This window comes from Camelus ferus, unplaced genomic scaffold (assembly GCF_009834535.1).
Source record: "Camelus ferus isolate YT-003-E unplaced genomic scaffold, BCGSAC_Cfer_1.0 contig767, whole genome shotgun sequence".
Lineage (NCBI taxonomy): Eukaryota > Metazoa > Chordata > Mammalia > Artiodactyla > Camelidae > Camelus > Camelus ferus.
Genome location: NW_022589677.1, coordinates 11,645 through 26,382, shown reverse-complemented (window position 1 = coordinate 26,382; position 14,738 = coordinate 11,645). Strand labels below are relative to the sequence as shown.

The following is a 14,738-nucleotide window of genomic DNA, read 5'->3' as shown; positions in this document are numbered from 1 at the left end:
GGCTTTGTTTGTCTGGTAAAGACTTTATTTTCACTTTGTATCTAAGTGATAACTGTGCAAGGTAGAGTATTCTTGGATGAGAAATTTCATATGTCAGTAGTTTGAAAATGTCATTTTATTTACCCTTGTTCTGTGTTTTCTGCTGAGAAATCTGCAAATAGCATAATGGGGGTTCCTTTGCAGATTATCATAAATTTATTTGGCTGCCTCTAAAATTTTACTCTGTCATTGACTTGCCAATTTGCATATGATGTATCTTGAAGGAGGTCCCTTTGCCTTAAAGTTATTGGTGTTTTGTTGGCTCACGGACTTGTGTATCAGTTCCTTACCCTAGGTTAGGGAAGTTATCAAATATTACTTGTTTAAATAAACCATCAGCTGCCTTCTACCATTCTTCTCCCTCCAGGATTTCAATCTAATGTGCACTTCCTGAAGAAGTCTGATGGCTATTGTAGAATTTCCCCACTTTTTAATATCTTGTATATCTGCCCTCTCCTATCATTTAAAGTTTTGTATTGCTGAGTTTGCTAATGTCCCTTCTATAAAGACAGTCTACTTCCAATGCTTTCTTTTGCATTATTCATCTCATTTATTAAGTTATTCTGGTCCACCATTAATGTTTGTTTATTTTATAGTTTCAGTCTCTTTGGTAATGTATTCCTTATCATCATTTAATTTATTCCTGAGTTCACTAAACTGCTTTCTGAGTTTTGTTTTATGTATTGAGATTCTGTATGAAACCTATTTTGAATTCTCTATTAGTCATATGGCAATATTCCATGACATTAAGTTTGTTTGCTGCAGGGTTTACATTGTGTGTGTGTGTGTGTGTCTGTGTGTGTGTGTCTCTGTGTGTCTGTGTATCTGTGTGTGTGTGTGCCCTAAAATGTTACTGTGATTGGTCATGATATTTTAAATTATTGCTCTGATGACACTAAATAACAGATTGAGAGTTGGAGTCCTTGATTTGTTTTCTGGTAGTTAGAAATATTGCACAATTTTTGGTTTTACTTACCTGAGCTACCTCTGATAATATTTCTAAATGGCACTTTCCAGTCACTACTGTCTGGATAAAAGATGTGCTTTAATTGTCACTTCTTAGACTTCTCTGGTAGTTAATCCCACTGTTTTCACTGTGATGGTGAACCCTTTGTTTTATCTGATATCCCTTGAGACTCAGTGTACACATTGAGGAAATGTGTAAAGGCAGGTGGGTAGTTGCAATCATGCAACTGCTTTTGCCATGTCCAGTGTTGAAATGTATTTTGTCTCCACCACTGTGAATGGGGAGTAGGGACAGTGTCATGAATGTCTGAGTGTCTGAAGGACGGAATTTCTGTCTCCATTGTGGCTCCCTCCTAGGTACATTTGACCTTGAGTACTGGTGCAGTTGGAGGCTGAAGCTATGAGAACCACTAAGACCCTGTTTCTACTGGGTTCTCTGAACCTGTGGGCTCAGATAACCTTCTCAGTGGGCCTTGGTTGCAGGCACCAACTCTGCTCTTCCCTCAATTCAGCCTCCTTTATGTGTTTTAGTCCACCAAACTTCAGCTGTACACATGCGTTCTGGAGTATTGTTCTGTGTTGTAGCTTTTTTTGTAGAGATATGAACGTTTTACTGACTGTAGATTTAAGGGGAGAGATAAAAATAGTTTGAATTTATGTCACTTTTTTAAAAGTATATACTTTTTAATTGAAAAACTTAAATTCTAATAAGGACATTATAAGAACAGTAAAGAAAGTGAACAAATAACCTCCCTTAATATTGTAGTACTACAAAATATTTTCAGTTTTCCTGGGTTCCTTTCTTCAATGTTTTTCCCACATACATGCACATTTTCCTATAATATATGCCTATAATCACTTTAAAAATAATTTAAATTATTAAAATATTTCTGTGTGATGTAAATATATCCCTGTAATTTCTCTAATTTATAACTAGTAGCTTGCATATTTTTGTCTTCTGCATCCTTTTTCCCTTTCCCCACAAGAAACCACTATTTGGTACAATACACATATATACATGAGTCTGTTTCTGGTTTTTTTTTTATGATTATTTCTCTTATATCTTTAGTTCCCTCATGTAAGTGATAACTTAGAGTGTTTTTCTCTGCATTACTTATTTTCCTATGTGCAAAATCCTCTGAGTCCAATCACATTATTCCAAAAGGCACAATTTTATTTTTTGTTATAACAAATTATTTATTATATTATATATATCTCACATCATTTTCAGCCAATTATCTGATGATGGTCAGTTGAGTTGGGCTTCTATCCTTGGCTACTGTAAATGATGATGTTAATGACACTGTGGGAAATGTATCACTTAAAGTTATTGTTTTCAATTTTTTCAGATTTATAACAAAAACTAGGAATTGCTGCAACATATAATGCTTCTTTTCCTAGTTCTCTGAGCATTGTCCACACTTTTATAATAGTGGATGCATCAATTTATATTTCCACCAACAGTGTCCCAGTTTTCTTTTTTCTCGACATTCTTATTACTGTTTGTCACTTGTAGACTTTATGATAATAGCCATTTTGGTTGCTGTGAGATTATATTTCATTCTGGTTTTGATTTATGTTTTCCTAATGAATAGCAGCATTATGTATCTTTTTACATGCATGAAAATCAACCACATGTCTGTTTTTGATAAGTTTCCATGAAGATCCTTCATCTATTTTTAAGTTGGGGTCTTTGTTTTGTAAATATTAGTCTAATATGAAATATATATATTATGGATATTAATACCTTGTTGGTTCATTGTCAGAAATTTTTCCATTTTGTGTGTTGTCATATATCTTGTTGAAGGTTTCCTTTCCTCTGCAAAAGGTTTTGCACTTCACTTTATACATAAAGTAGAATCCCTGTATCACATAGTACATCTAGTTTTCCTCACTAAACTATAAACACTTACTCTTAGTTTATTATTAATTTTTCTTAATTAGGAGACACATCAAAAATAAATATTGCTATGATTTACCTCAAAGTCAGTTCTGCTCATGTCCTTTGTCAGAAATTCTGTAGTTTCAGGTTTTACATTTAAGAAATTAATCCATTTGTATCTTAGTTTGTATACTATGGAAGGAAGTGCTCTTACATCTTCCTTATAAAAGAACTGTCCAGTTTTCCCAGAACTACTTCTTGAAGAGACTGCCTTTTTCCCATTGTATATTCTTGGCTACTTCATTGTAGGCTAATTGACCATATGTGTGTGGGTTTATTTTAGGACTCTTTAATTTGTTCCAATGAACGATGTGTCTCTTTTAGTGCCATATTTTGAAGTTTTTATTACTGTAGCTTTGTAGTATGTTCTAAAGTCAGGGAAGATAATGCCCACAGCTTTGTTCATTTTTCAAAGATTATTTTAGAAAATTTGAATTTTATTATTTGTCTCCTTGCTTTGTGAAGGAACATATGGATTCTAGTGAGACTACAAATTTACTAAAAGCAAAAAACTGAGAAAAATATTAAAATGTGGAGGATAAATCATAGAATATTAAATAATCAATGGATTGCTGTACGAATCAAAGAAAAATATATATAATGAAAATTGACCACAAAAACAAAGTTCATGGGATATAGCAGAAGCAGTATTAATAGCGATGTTTATAGCAAAATAAACCCACTTATACAAAATAAAAACATCTCTGTATAATACATAATCTTACAACAAAAATATGTAAGAAAATAATAAAAAAAAAACTTGTTAGTAGAAGAAAAGTCACCTGAAATTTCAGAACATAATAAAGGATTAAAAATAGAAACATTTAATCAATATAAATAATGTCTTTTTAAAGATAAATAAAATTCCTAAACTGTAAACAGACTCATGAGCAAAAAGAGAATACAGATTAATAAGCTCAGAAATAAATGAGAAGTTACAGCTTATATCACAGAAATACAAAGCATCATAAGTGGATGCAACAAGTTATATGCCAATAAAATGGAAACCCTATAAGAAATGGACAAATTCTTAGAAAGAAATAATCTCCATTATAGAATGAGAAATAGAAAACATGAATGGATTATCAGTAGTGAAATTGAATAAGTAATTAAACAAAATCTCCAAAGAAACAAAATCTCCAATCCTAGACAGCTTCACAGGGGACTTCTGCCAAACATTTAGACAAAGGCTATCACTTATACTTTACAGAGTATTCGAAAATTTTGCAGACAAAGGAAGGCTTTGTACCCCACATTTCCATATCACACTGCAACTAAAACAGGAACAAATACCTCAAAAAATTACAGGTTAAAAATTACTGATAAGCATAGATGCAAAAATCATCACTAAAATGTTAGCAAGCCAAACAATACATTAAAAGGATTATACAAAATGATTAAGTCCATTTTATTCCAGGTATGCCAAACTGATTCAATACCTACAAATTAATCAATATGATACACCACAGTAACATACTTAAGAATAAAAATTATATGGTCACCTCAATAGAGTCATAAAATATTTTGAAAAATTCAGTATATATTTATGATTATATTTCCCCTCAAATTGGGCATGAGGAAACATACCTCAACACAGTTAAGGTCACATGTGACAAGAACTCAGCTAACATGACATTCATTGATTAAAAGCTGAAAGCATCTCCTGTAAGAGCAGCAGGAGACAAGAATGCTCACTCTTAACACTTTTATTCAATATAGTATTGGAAATTCCAGACATAGCTATCCAAAATAAAATTAAATATAATATAGCTAATTAAGAAAATGAGTAAAAGTATCTGTTTGCAGAGGACATACTTTAAGCAGAAATCCTAAAGTTTTCACAGCAAAACTACTAGGGCTTATCAATGCATTTGTTAAAATTTCAGAATGGAAAATTAATATACAGAAATCTTGCATTTCTACACACTAACATGCTAACAGATAGAGTAAGTGAGGTAACTATTTCATTTACAGTTGCATTACAAAAAAATAAAATATCTAGAAATGTATCTAACCAAGGAGGTAAACGACATGTACTCAGAAACTATAAAGTATTTATAAAGAAATTGAAGATGATGCAAATAGATGAAAGGATATACTGTGTTCATAGATTAAGACAAAATTATTGTTTTAATGACAGTACTAACCAAGAAAATACACAAATTAAATAGGGCCTATCAAACTACAAAGGGCATTTTCAGAAACTTACAACAAATTATTCTAAAATTTACATGAAATCACAAAAGGGTTGAAATCACTAAAAAAGGAAAAAGAAAAAAATGAAAACAAACAAACAAACAAAAAACACAAACTACTTTGAGAAAGAACAAAGAGGATGAATGACAATCCCTGATTTAAACTATAATTCAAAGCTATGGTAATCAAAATAATATGGTACTGGCACAGAACAAACAGAATAATGGAACACACCAGAGTGCCTAAAATGAAATCAGACAATATGATTATGTAGCCCATTACAAAAAATAATGTATATACAGTGGGGGAAAGATAACCAACAGGCATATGTAAACGTGCAACATCACTAACCATCAGAAAAATTCAAGTCCAAAACAAAATGAGATTTTATGTCAGTGCTGTCAAAATGAATATTATCAAAAAGATAACAAATATAAGTGTTGGTGAGGATGTAAGAAAAAGAACCTGATGCACTGCTGGAGTGAATGTAAATTTCTACTGCCACTGTGCAAAACAGTATGGAGTTTTATGTAAAAATCAAAAATGAAATGTGATCCAACAATTTCATATCTGGATACTTATTCCAACAGATATAAACACTAATCAGAAAAGATAAATTCAAACCTATATTCACTGCAGAATTATTTAAAATAGACAGGAAATAGAAGCAAATTAATTGCTCAGTAGTAGATGATGGATAAAAAGATGTGAAATTAAAGTATATATATCTACCCATCTAATAACTACAGATTTATCTATAATTATAGATATATATATACAGATAGATAGATAGATATAAGCACACACACACATAAAAATGCAATGGGTTATTACTCAGCTATAAAAAGAATAAATTCTTATCATTTGCAAAAAATGGGTAGACCAAGAGAGTAATATGCTAACTGAAATAAGTCAGACAGAGAAAGACAAATGTTAATGATTTTACTCACATTTGGAATTTAAAACAAATGAACATAACAAAACAGAAGAGGGGTTATAGATACAGAAATTAACAGGTTATTCACAAGAAGGAGGGAAATGGGGTGAGGAAAAAGAAATAGTTGAGGAAAATTAAAAGAGAGAATTTTCCAGTTGCAAATTAAATGAGTCAGGGACAAAATATGCACTGTATGGGGAATAGTCAAATAGTATGAAATATCTTTAAATAACAACATATCATAATTAGCTTTATTCTGCTGATGATTTTGAAATTTATTAAAGAAAACAAAGACAATGTTGTGAAAGAGAAACTAACAAAGTACACTTCAAAAACAACCAAACATAATTATAGAAAAAAAAACAGATTTGTACTTAACAGAGGCAGGGGTTGGGAAAGGAGAATTAGATTATGCACTCAAAATGTACAAGCCTACAGCCATAAAATAAACGTGTTCTAGGGAGGCTACATAGTAACATGATAAATAAAATTAGTACTGTTTTATGATATATATGAATGTTGTTAAGGGAATAGACCCTAAGATTTCTCATCACAACAAAAACCAAATTGTATATCTTGATTACTTTATCTAAATGAGATAATGAATTCTTCCTAATGTTGCTATGATATTTATTGCATGATACATGTAAATCAATCACTTTCCTCAGCACCTAAATCTTACACAATGTTTATGCCAATTATCTATTAACAAAAGTGGAAGGAGAAATGGAAATGCAATGATCAGTTTTTTCCATGTCATTTCTCACGATTGTTTTTTCAGGGAGTATCCTTGAGTCATGATGTATTTATCCTACGTAAAGATAAAAATAAATAAGTGATTCTAATAAATAATACATAAAAAATCTAATAAAATTAGTGTTTTCCCATGCCTTAAATTTTCTACATGATAACAGCCCACTGCTTCTTCAGGCATCAAAATTTCACTCTGTATTCATCTGAAATTAGGGAATGGATACAAAAGTTAGCCCTGACTGCTTTTGCTGTGAGTGATAAAGTTCACTGTCTCTGACCGAGGTTCTCATCTCCCCGACAGCATCTGTAAGGAAGGAACATGCTCGGTTGCTAAAAATCTCAGCATGGTAAAATCCCAGAACTCCTACACTTCTTAACTGTTTGGCAATGGGAATGCAATACTGACAAAGACTTGATTTTGGATAACAATGTGATGTTTTCTCATGGTTGCATTAGGGGATGTGAGGAGAATCCCTGTGATCCACAACAAATATTCTTGCTCAAGTGCTAGGCAAAGAAATGTAAAGTTACTGCATTATAAGGACTGAGGACTGCTTTCAAAATGATGACTATGCTCACTCTAATCCAGGTAGCCCAAGGAATAAAGGTTATTGCAATTTCTAGGTGAAGGGGAATAAGTCAGTATTCAGGGTCTATAAATTAGTCAAGGGGAGTTCAAAGCAAAAATAAGTTGTGTCAACAATGAGAATTAATAGAAAAAATTCTTCCACATAATCTTAAAAAGGAGACACAGTCCTGTGCTGGTCTCTGGGGAATGGAGAATGTATATGCCTCAGTCCAATTCAAAGATTCATTTGCTTGGCCCTAGCATCAACTCGGGATTCAGTGAACAGGTAACAATTAGTATACTGGGAGAAATAAAATCTACCTCTCCCTGATCTGAAGAAAATCTGGTGGCTCAATGAAACTCTTAATTAACAAAGATCCTGCCAGTTGCATAAGAATAATTCACTGATGACTCAAATAAGAAAAAATTAGTTACTGCTTAACAAGCCATCTTCACACACACACATACACAGTGATAGACAAGTTTGTAGTATTTATGGGAAGAATTCAGTGGGCAGAAATCACAGAATACTTTTCAAAGCGCCAGCCAACCTTTGTACTTTTGCCAATACTCTAGATTTACCTATGTAGAAAACTACAGATGTACAAACAAACAATATTCTTTTCTAGGATTTCTAATTTTGAAACTAAACTGTAGATTTTGACTTATCAGTATAGAACCTGTTAAGATGATCACGGTAAGACACACTGTCTGATAAGAGAGCTGGAAACTAGCTGCTGAACCAGCCCATCTGAACCCGAGACTGATAATTTAAACAACAATATAGCCATCATCAGAATTGAGCTGGCAATTTAAAAGCTTCATGTTTCTGTTAAAGGAACAACCACTACTGTCCAGACACATTTCTCCTGCTGCAAGTGAGCTCTTTTCTTCTCTTGGTAAAGGCCACATTGGTGGGATGTGGCTAGAGCTTACCTTGGTCCATTTGCCCATTTTCCAGATAATCAAAGTTTTCTACACTACTGGTGACCGATTTTCAGGACTCAATATTGCCATTCCAGTCTTATTAGCCGACACTGGCTGTATGATTGTGAGCAGTAGCCTTAGTCTCCGTGACCATGCCTACAATTTTTCCAACATTTCAGGGCATTTTATGTTCTGAAAATACTTCACCTTTTATTTTAAATTAATGGGAAATAGACAAAGTCTTAAATGAATATTTTATATTTTGTAATATTTGCAAAATTTGGTATTCTTGCATTTGGCCAAATTTTTAATTCTACCACCCTCAACTCCTTCTTGTTCACACATTTTAGATTACAATTTGGTTACTAAATATGACAACCCGAAGTAAAGAGCTACTACCTCTTAGATACATCCTGTGAGAAGGTTAGAATGGGCTCAAGTTATGTGGGGTGTATAAACCTACTTAAATGTTTGTAATGGCACTCACACTTCTGGACAGAGCTCTGATTCTAAGAAGAAAATTAATTAGAAGGCAATATAGTTATTGGTATGGGGATGAGAATCAGTTATATTGAGGTGGGACGGTGAGGAAGAGACAGGAAAATATCCAGCAAATGAGAATGGAATGCTTTAGGCTTCTGGAGGCATGAATTAAGAAGAAAATAATACTTTGTCTCCTGTACCTACCTCCACTTACTGTCTTGTGTGACTAGTCCTCGGTCTATGAAAAGAGCTAGTTTATGGTGAAGAGTAAAGACCATAATGAAATAGATTGAAAACCATGAAATTTTGTTGTTTCAGAAAGTACATTTTGCTTAAAGTCAACATGTATTTTTCATTCACTAAATACTAAAATGCATCCTGTGGCATGTGCTCTGCTTACTCTGCTGGTACCCAAGTTATAGAAGGAAAGGGGGATAGAAAATATCTGGAGGAGGTGGTTTTTGTGCTGAGACTGGGAAAGTCTAAGTAGGTAAAAGGAGGACATCCTAAGTCCAAGGATGAGCTGGAACAAAAGATGTGTGTTTGGAGTTAACATGTTTGACAAACATTTGCCTGGATGTATCTCCAGATACAGTGAAACATAAAGATATGCCAAGGTAGTCAGATGCCAGATCTATAAAAAAATGACTAAACTATGTTGTGTTTGTGGACTTAGATTTGGAAAGGCATTAAATGCCACCCTGAAGACGTAAACTTAAGTTTGGCTGCAACATAAATGCAACATAAAGTGTTCACAAGAAAATATAGTGTAAACTATTCAGGGGAGGAAATGAAAGCACCAATTGCAATGCTTTGAGAACAGCACAAAAAACCATAGATAAAATTACTTCTTAAATTCTTCCACATGCTGAATGTGCCATCTGAGACTACATCATGTGACCTTTATGATTCCAGGGACGTCATAAGAGAGACAATGATCCCTGGGCCGGTTCCTGCATTTATCTCCTATCAAACCTACTCTAACAACACTTTAATACTTTCCAAGATGAACCAGAAGCCTCTTAGTACTTTTCCATCTCTAAATATTTTAGTCTTTTCCCAAATTCTACCATTTTCTCTTCTTCATTACAAAAATTATTCAAATTTACTCCCATAATGTTCCATCAAATGAACATATCAACCAAATATCTCTTTTTTTTTTAAATGGTAACTTAGTCTCCCATTTTACACTTAAATATATTTTAAAAAAATAAGGAAAATACAGGTCACATGTAAGTTTATTATTCAAATAGGAAAATAGCAAATATTTGTATCATGTGCCAACATCAATTATTATCTTTGTTATCCTGTATAATCTGGTAGTCCTCTGGCAGAACAGTTGTAATTAGGATGTCGATCATATCCTGCAGTTGGCTGATGAGTTGGCCGTGAAAGAGAGATAGCTGATGTATCAACTATTACTGGCACTGGAAACCATGGGTTGCTCTCTGCTTGAAGTTTAGAAAAAGGACCTTCATTGGCCGATAGGTTGTGATATCTATTTGGAAAAGTAGAAGGCTCCACCATCAGTCCAAGATACTTGCTCTGTTTGGGAGATAAGGTGCTATACTGAGAATTAGAAGTTTTAGTTGTAATGAAATTCACAACACGGCCATTTTCTTCAGTGTAGCTGCTTTGTGAGTCCACGTGGAAAGTGGTCAACTGATTTAAAATAACACGTTGATCCACTGCAATTTGTTCTGGTGGTCTAACTGACATTGAAGATGCAGGAGAAAAATCAACTCTCATCGGGGTACTTGTATCACCAATTATGTGGCTAGTAGAGGGCTTTCTTTTTAGAGGCATGGTTAAATTTGCAGAAGGTAAAAATGCACTTTCTCCTCTAGTATCAACCACAAAACAAGAATTATGATTATCCACATTACCCCCTTCTTTAAAGTGCTTCTTTTTGAAATCTTGAGCCAATGAAGATACCAGGGAATCATTTTTAATCCCAACTCTTCTTTTTATTTTCACTAAAAGCTGGGGACAGCCTCGTTTAAAATTTGGATTATGATAGAACTGCAGCTACAAACAAAAGGGAAAGATTTTAGTATTAATTTAACCAAAATACAAGACTACAATAAGACTAATCTATAAAACCTCAGATTTCATGCTTACTATACAAAGATAATATCATCAAAATATGAACATTGCTGAATATTTTTTGAAATTCCTTCTTTGGAAAATACACATTTAAATAGTATAGTCATCAAATTTAAAACGTTATCATTTGCAGTAATGGTGAATGCTCCTTTTTAAAAGCAGCTTTAATACCTTTATTTAGATTTCTGATAAGATTGATAAGTTGTTAGCAAAGTTTCTCATAATCTTGAATACTTAAAAAACTGTCCTCATTTTTTAGAAAAAATAAATTATTTTAGCCTTAGTAGTTTTATACAATTTTCAAAATCTAGCTTTACATTTATATTATCATAGATTGATGTACAAAATAAAATTTTATATATAAATTATAAAGTGGTGACTAAAATTTCTGAATACCTTTCTTAAAACAGAGACTTCTTTTTCTTCTGCCAGAAAGTCAGCTAGAGAAGCAGATCTTTGTAAATTCTGCCGCACTTTACTAAACCCATAAAGGTTAAGCTGTCTAACTAAACTTTTCATACTTCCAGTTTCAAATATTCTGAAAGGGGCCTTTCTTTCCAAAACTTCCTTCTTAAAGACATCTTCATCGATCACTATGGAAGTTCCATTATCATCCCACCAGATGGATTGAAATTGGTCACTCCCAACCATTTTCCAGAGTTTTCTTGGAAATGTCAGAGAACAAAAATCTTTATCTTCATCTGGTTCAGAGACACAATGTGTGTAACATGGTCTTTTTATCAAGAATTCTTCACACAAAGTCTGAAAAGCATTTTCTTCAATCATAGACCTCAAAACCAAGTCCCCAGAGATTGTTTGATCACACAATAGAGATCTACAGGACTTTCCTGAACCATTTGGTCCATCTTTAGGAGACACATCTTGAATTTCTGAAGAAACATGTGCCATCTCAAATAACTTTCTGCAGCTCCTTTTCTAATCTGCCTGATTTTGAGCACTGCAGTTTCAAATGCTGCTTTGGCAGGCCTGCACACATAAACTGCTAGGCCATCACAGAGGTTCTCAACCTGAGTAGCTGTGACATCACAAAGTGACTGGTCTCCTAGCAACCCAAGTGTAACATTCAGCCAGTGTTTACTTCTCATTCATCCAGTTAAAATGAAACCTATAGAATGTTTATTTTTATAGTGTGATTTGCAAATATTATTCCCACAAAATCTTTTTAAAAAAATTAAATTTGGAAGTCTATGAAACAAAACCAATCTCCTTCCTTTTGTACACAAATTTATACCAGATTGCTGAACAGAGTATAAATAATGCGCTAAATAAATAAACTAATTTTAACGTTTTGGAATTTAAATTGAAGTTTGTGTAAAAACTGTACAAAAATGTTATAACTATTTCAATTATCATTTGTAATTAAAATGAAACATAATTTGATTTGGATATGGAAGTAGATATTTATCTGTGTGCTTTACATTAAGTAGCTCTATATTCAAAAAATGAGCAGAATACATATCTGTTTATTTGGTATCTTAAAAATAAATGGTAAATATTTATGAAATAAAATTATATTAAAATATCTATGAAATTTAAGAAATCCCAAGTGGGGGAATTTTTTAAATTATAAATCAGCATTATAAGTAAAACAAATATAATTTAATATTCTAATTTACAATTACAAAAGAGAAAACTTATTGTATACTTACAAATGTTTATTTTAGCCATTGTTTCATTCAGAGGTTTTTCAATCCCTACAAGGAATAAATTTTCTAGTCATATTTATAATCCACACTCTTGTGGCTCCTGTTAAGTGTTCCAAAATGGTGTTGATAAATAAACTTATGCACAACATCCTGTGTTCCATAACCAGTGCCTCCATTAAGGGGCAAACAAACAAATAAAGAACTAAGGGTATATATGGGTTGGTGTGGAAAAGACCAGCTAAATATATTTTTGAGAACAATTTGTTTCTCAGTCATGAAACAGTTCACATTTTTACTATAATATGGCATTTTAAGGCAAGTATTTTGTGCTCTAATTGTAAATAATTGCTATGTTCTCTATCAGTAAACTGTAGTAAATCCAGTTCTACCATAAGTTATATCCTTTATTTAGAAATAAATTCCATTATACATAAACCAAATTCAAAATGAGACAAAAAATTTTTAAATAAATAAATGTACACTCAAGCTACAATGTAATTTATTCCTTCAGTATATGTATATTCCATTCTAAATAAATATTAGCAACCTGAAATCAAGGCATATTACAAGTATTATAAGCTATAGTTAAGTGGGATTTAGTCCTCATTCATTAATTTTTTTAACATATGCAACTCAACAAATGTGATACCATCCCTTAAAAAACAATGAATACAAAAATAATAATCTCAGTATATGTAGGAAAATTATTGACAGAACTTAACATTTTTATGAAAAAATGCTTAACAACTTCGCTCTAGGTAAAATGAAACTTAACATAATAAAAACCATATAAGAAAAATCCATGATTAACATCAAGCTCAATGTTAACATACAGGAAAGTTTTCCTCTGGACCAGTAATAAGAAAAAGTAGTTCATTCTCACAAGTCCTAAATTACACTATTAGAAGTCCTAGACAGAACAACTAGTCAAGAAAATCACATAAAAGGCATCCAACTTGTAAAAAGGCAGTAAAACTTTTACAGATGACATAATTTCACATAGGTATAAACCTCCATAGACTTCTCAAGTGACTGTTAGAAATACTGAACAAATGTATTAAACTTGCGGAATAGAAAATCAATATACATAAATCAGTTGCACTTTTATATACTAACAACACATTATCAGAAAGACAAATTAGGAAAACAATTGTGTGTACAATTATATCAAAAAGAATAAAATAGGAATAAATTTAATAAGTGAAATAAAAGAGCTAAACATAAATCTATTAGTAACAGGTGCAAGAAATATAAGGAAACAAAATAAATAGAAAGATATTCTGTTCTCATGGATTGTATGCAATATGAGGAAATATCCTTATCTATCTTTTACATTATCAATCTTCCCAGCACTGCTTATTGAGGAGAATGCCTTTTCATCATTTTATACTCTTGCTTCATTTTCCATGGGTTAATTGATCATAGTTGTTAGGGATTATATCTGCTTACTCTTTTTTCTTCTATTCATTGGCGTCTGTTTTTGAATCAGTATCATGTTGTTTTAATTACTAAAGGATTTTAGTACTGTTTAAGATCAGAGAACCTTACACTATGACTTAATAATTTTTTCAAAATTATATTGGAAACATGATCTTTGTGGCTACATATAAATTTTGAAATTATTTGTCCTATTTAAATGAAAATTCTCATGGTTATTTTGATATGAATCACACTAAATTTAGATTGCTTTGTGTAGTATGGTTGTTTTAAACATATTGTTTCACATCATTAACATAAGAGATCTTTTCACTTCTTTGGATCAGTTTTAATTTCACTCATCACAGTTTTCTTTTTTTTGTGTATAAGTTTTCACCTTATTTGTTAACTTCATTTCTAGGTATTCTTTACATATATACATAATTATATACATAAAATTTTATACATGTTTCCAACACAAATACAGCAGTCAGAAGGCAGTGGCAAGACATATTCAAAGTACTGAATGAAAGGAAGTTGTAATTTAAGATAGTTTATCAAGCAAGGCTATCCCTTGGTATAGAAGGAGAGATAAATAACTTCCACACAAGCAAATACTAAAAGAAAATAGCAACAGAAAGAAAATAATGAAAGATCTACTCTAAATACAAAAGAAGCAGGATGCTATATAAAGGAGAAAGGCATAATTAGAAAGGCAATAGCTACAATGGCTTACAA

The 14,738-nt window shown here is 32.1% G+C and overlaps 1 protein-coding gene across 1 annotated transcript; it reads right to left on the bottom strand.

Annotated features, from left to right (window-relative positions):
• Window positions 1-10,113: 10,113 nt before the first annotated feature.
• Window positions 10,114-11,826, bottom strand: LOC116662617 (heat shock transcription factor, Y-linked-like). Its single transcript, XM_032476394.1, has 2 exons — window positions 11,314-11,826; window positions 10,114-10,839 (listed from the first exon to the last, which is right to left on the bottom strand). Exons 1-2 carry the CDS (start codon window positions 11,824-11,826, stop codon window positions 10,114-10,116), a joined length of 1,239 nt encoding a protein of 412 aa, XP_032332285.1.
• Between the last annotated feature and the right edge of the window lie 2,912 nt (window positions 11,827-14,738).

What these genes read in the sequence shown, in the direction of transcription:
- LOC116662617 (XM_032476394.1), bottom strand. Translation starts at nt 11,826, where the DNA reads ATGGCACATGTTTCTTCAGAAATTCAAGATGTGTCTCCTAAAGATGGA. An exon ending in AAGTCTCTGTTTTAAGAAAG is followed by an intron (nt 10,840 to 11,313) that starts GTATTCAGAAAT and finishes TTTTGTTTGTAG; the next exon opens with CTGCAGTTCTATCATAATCC.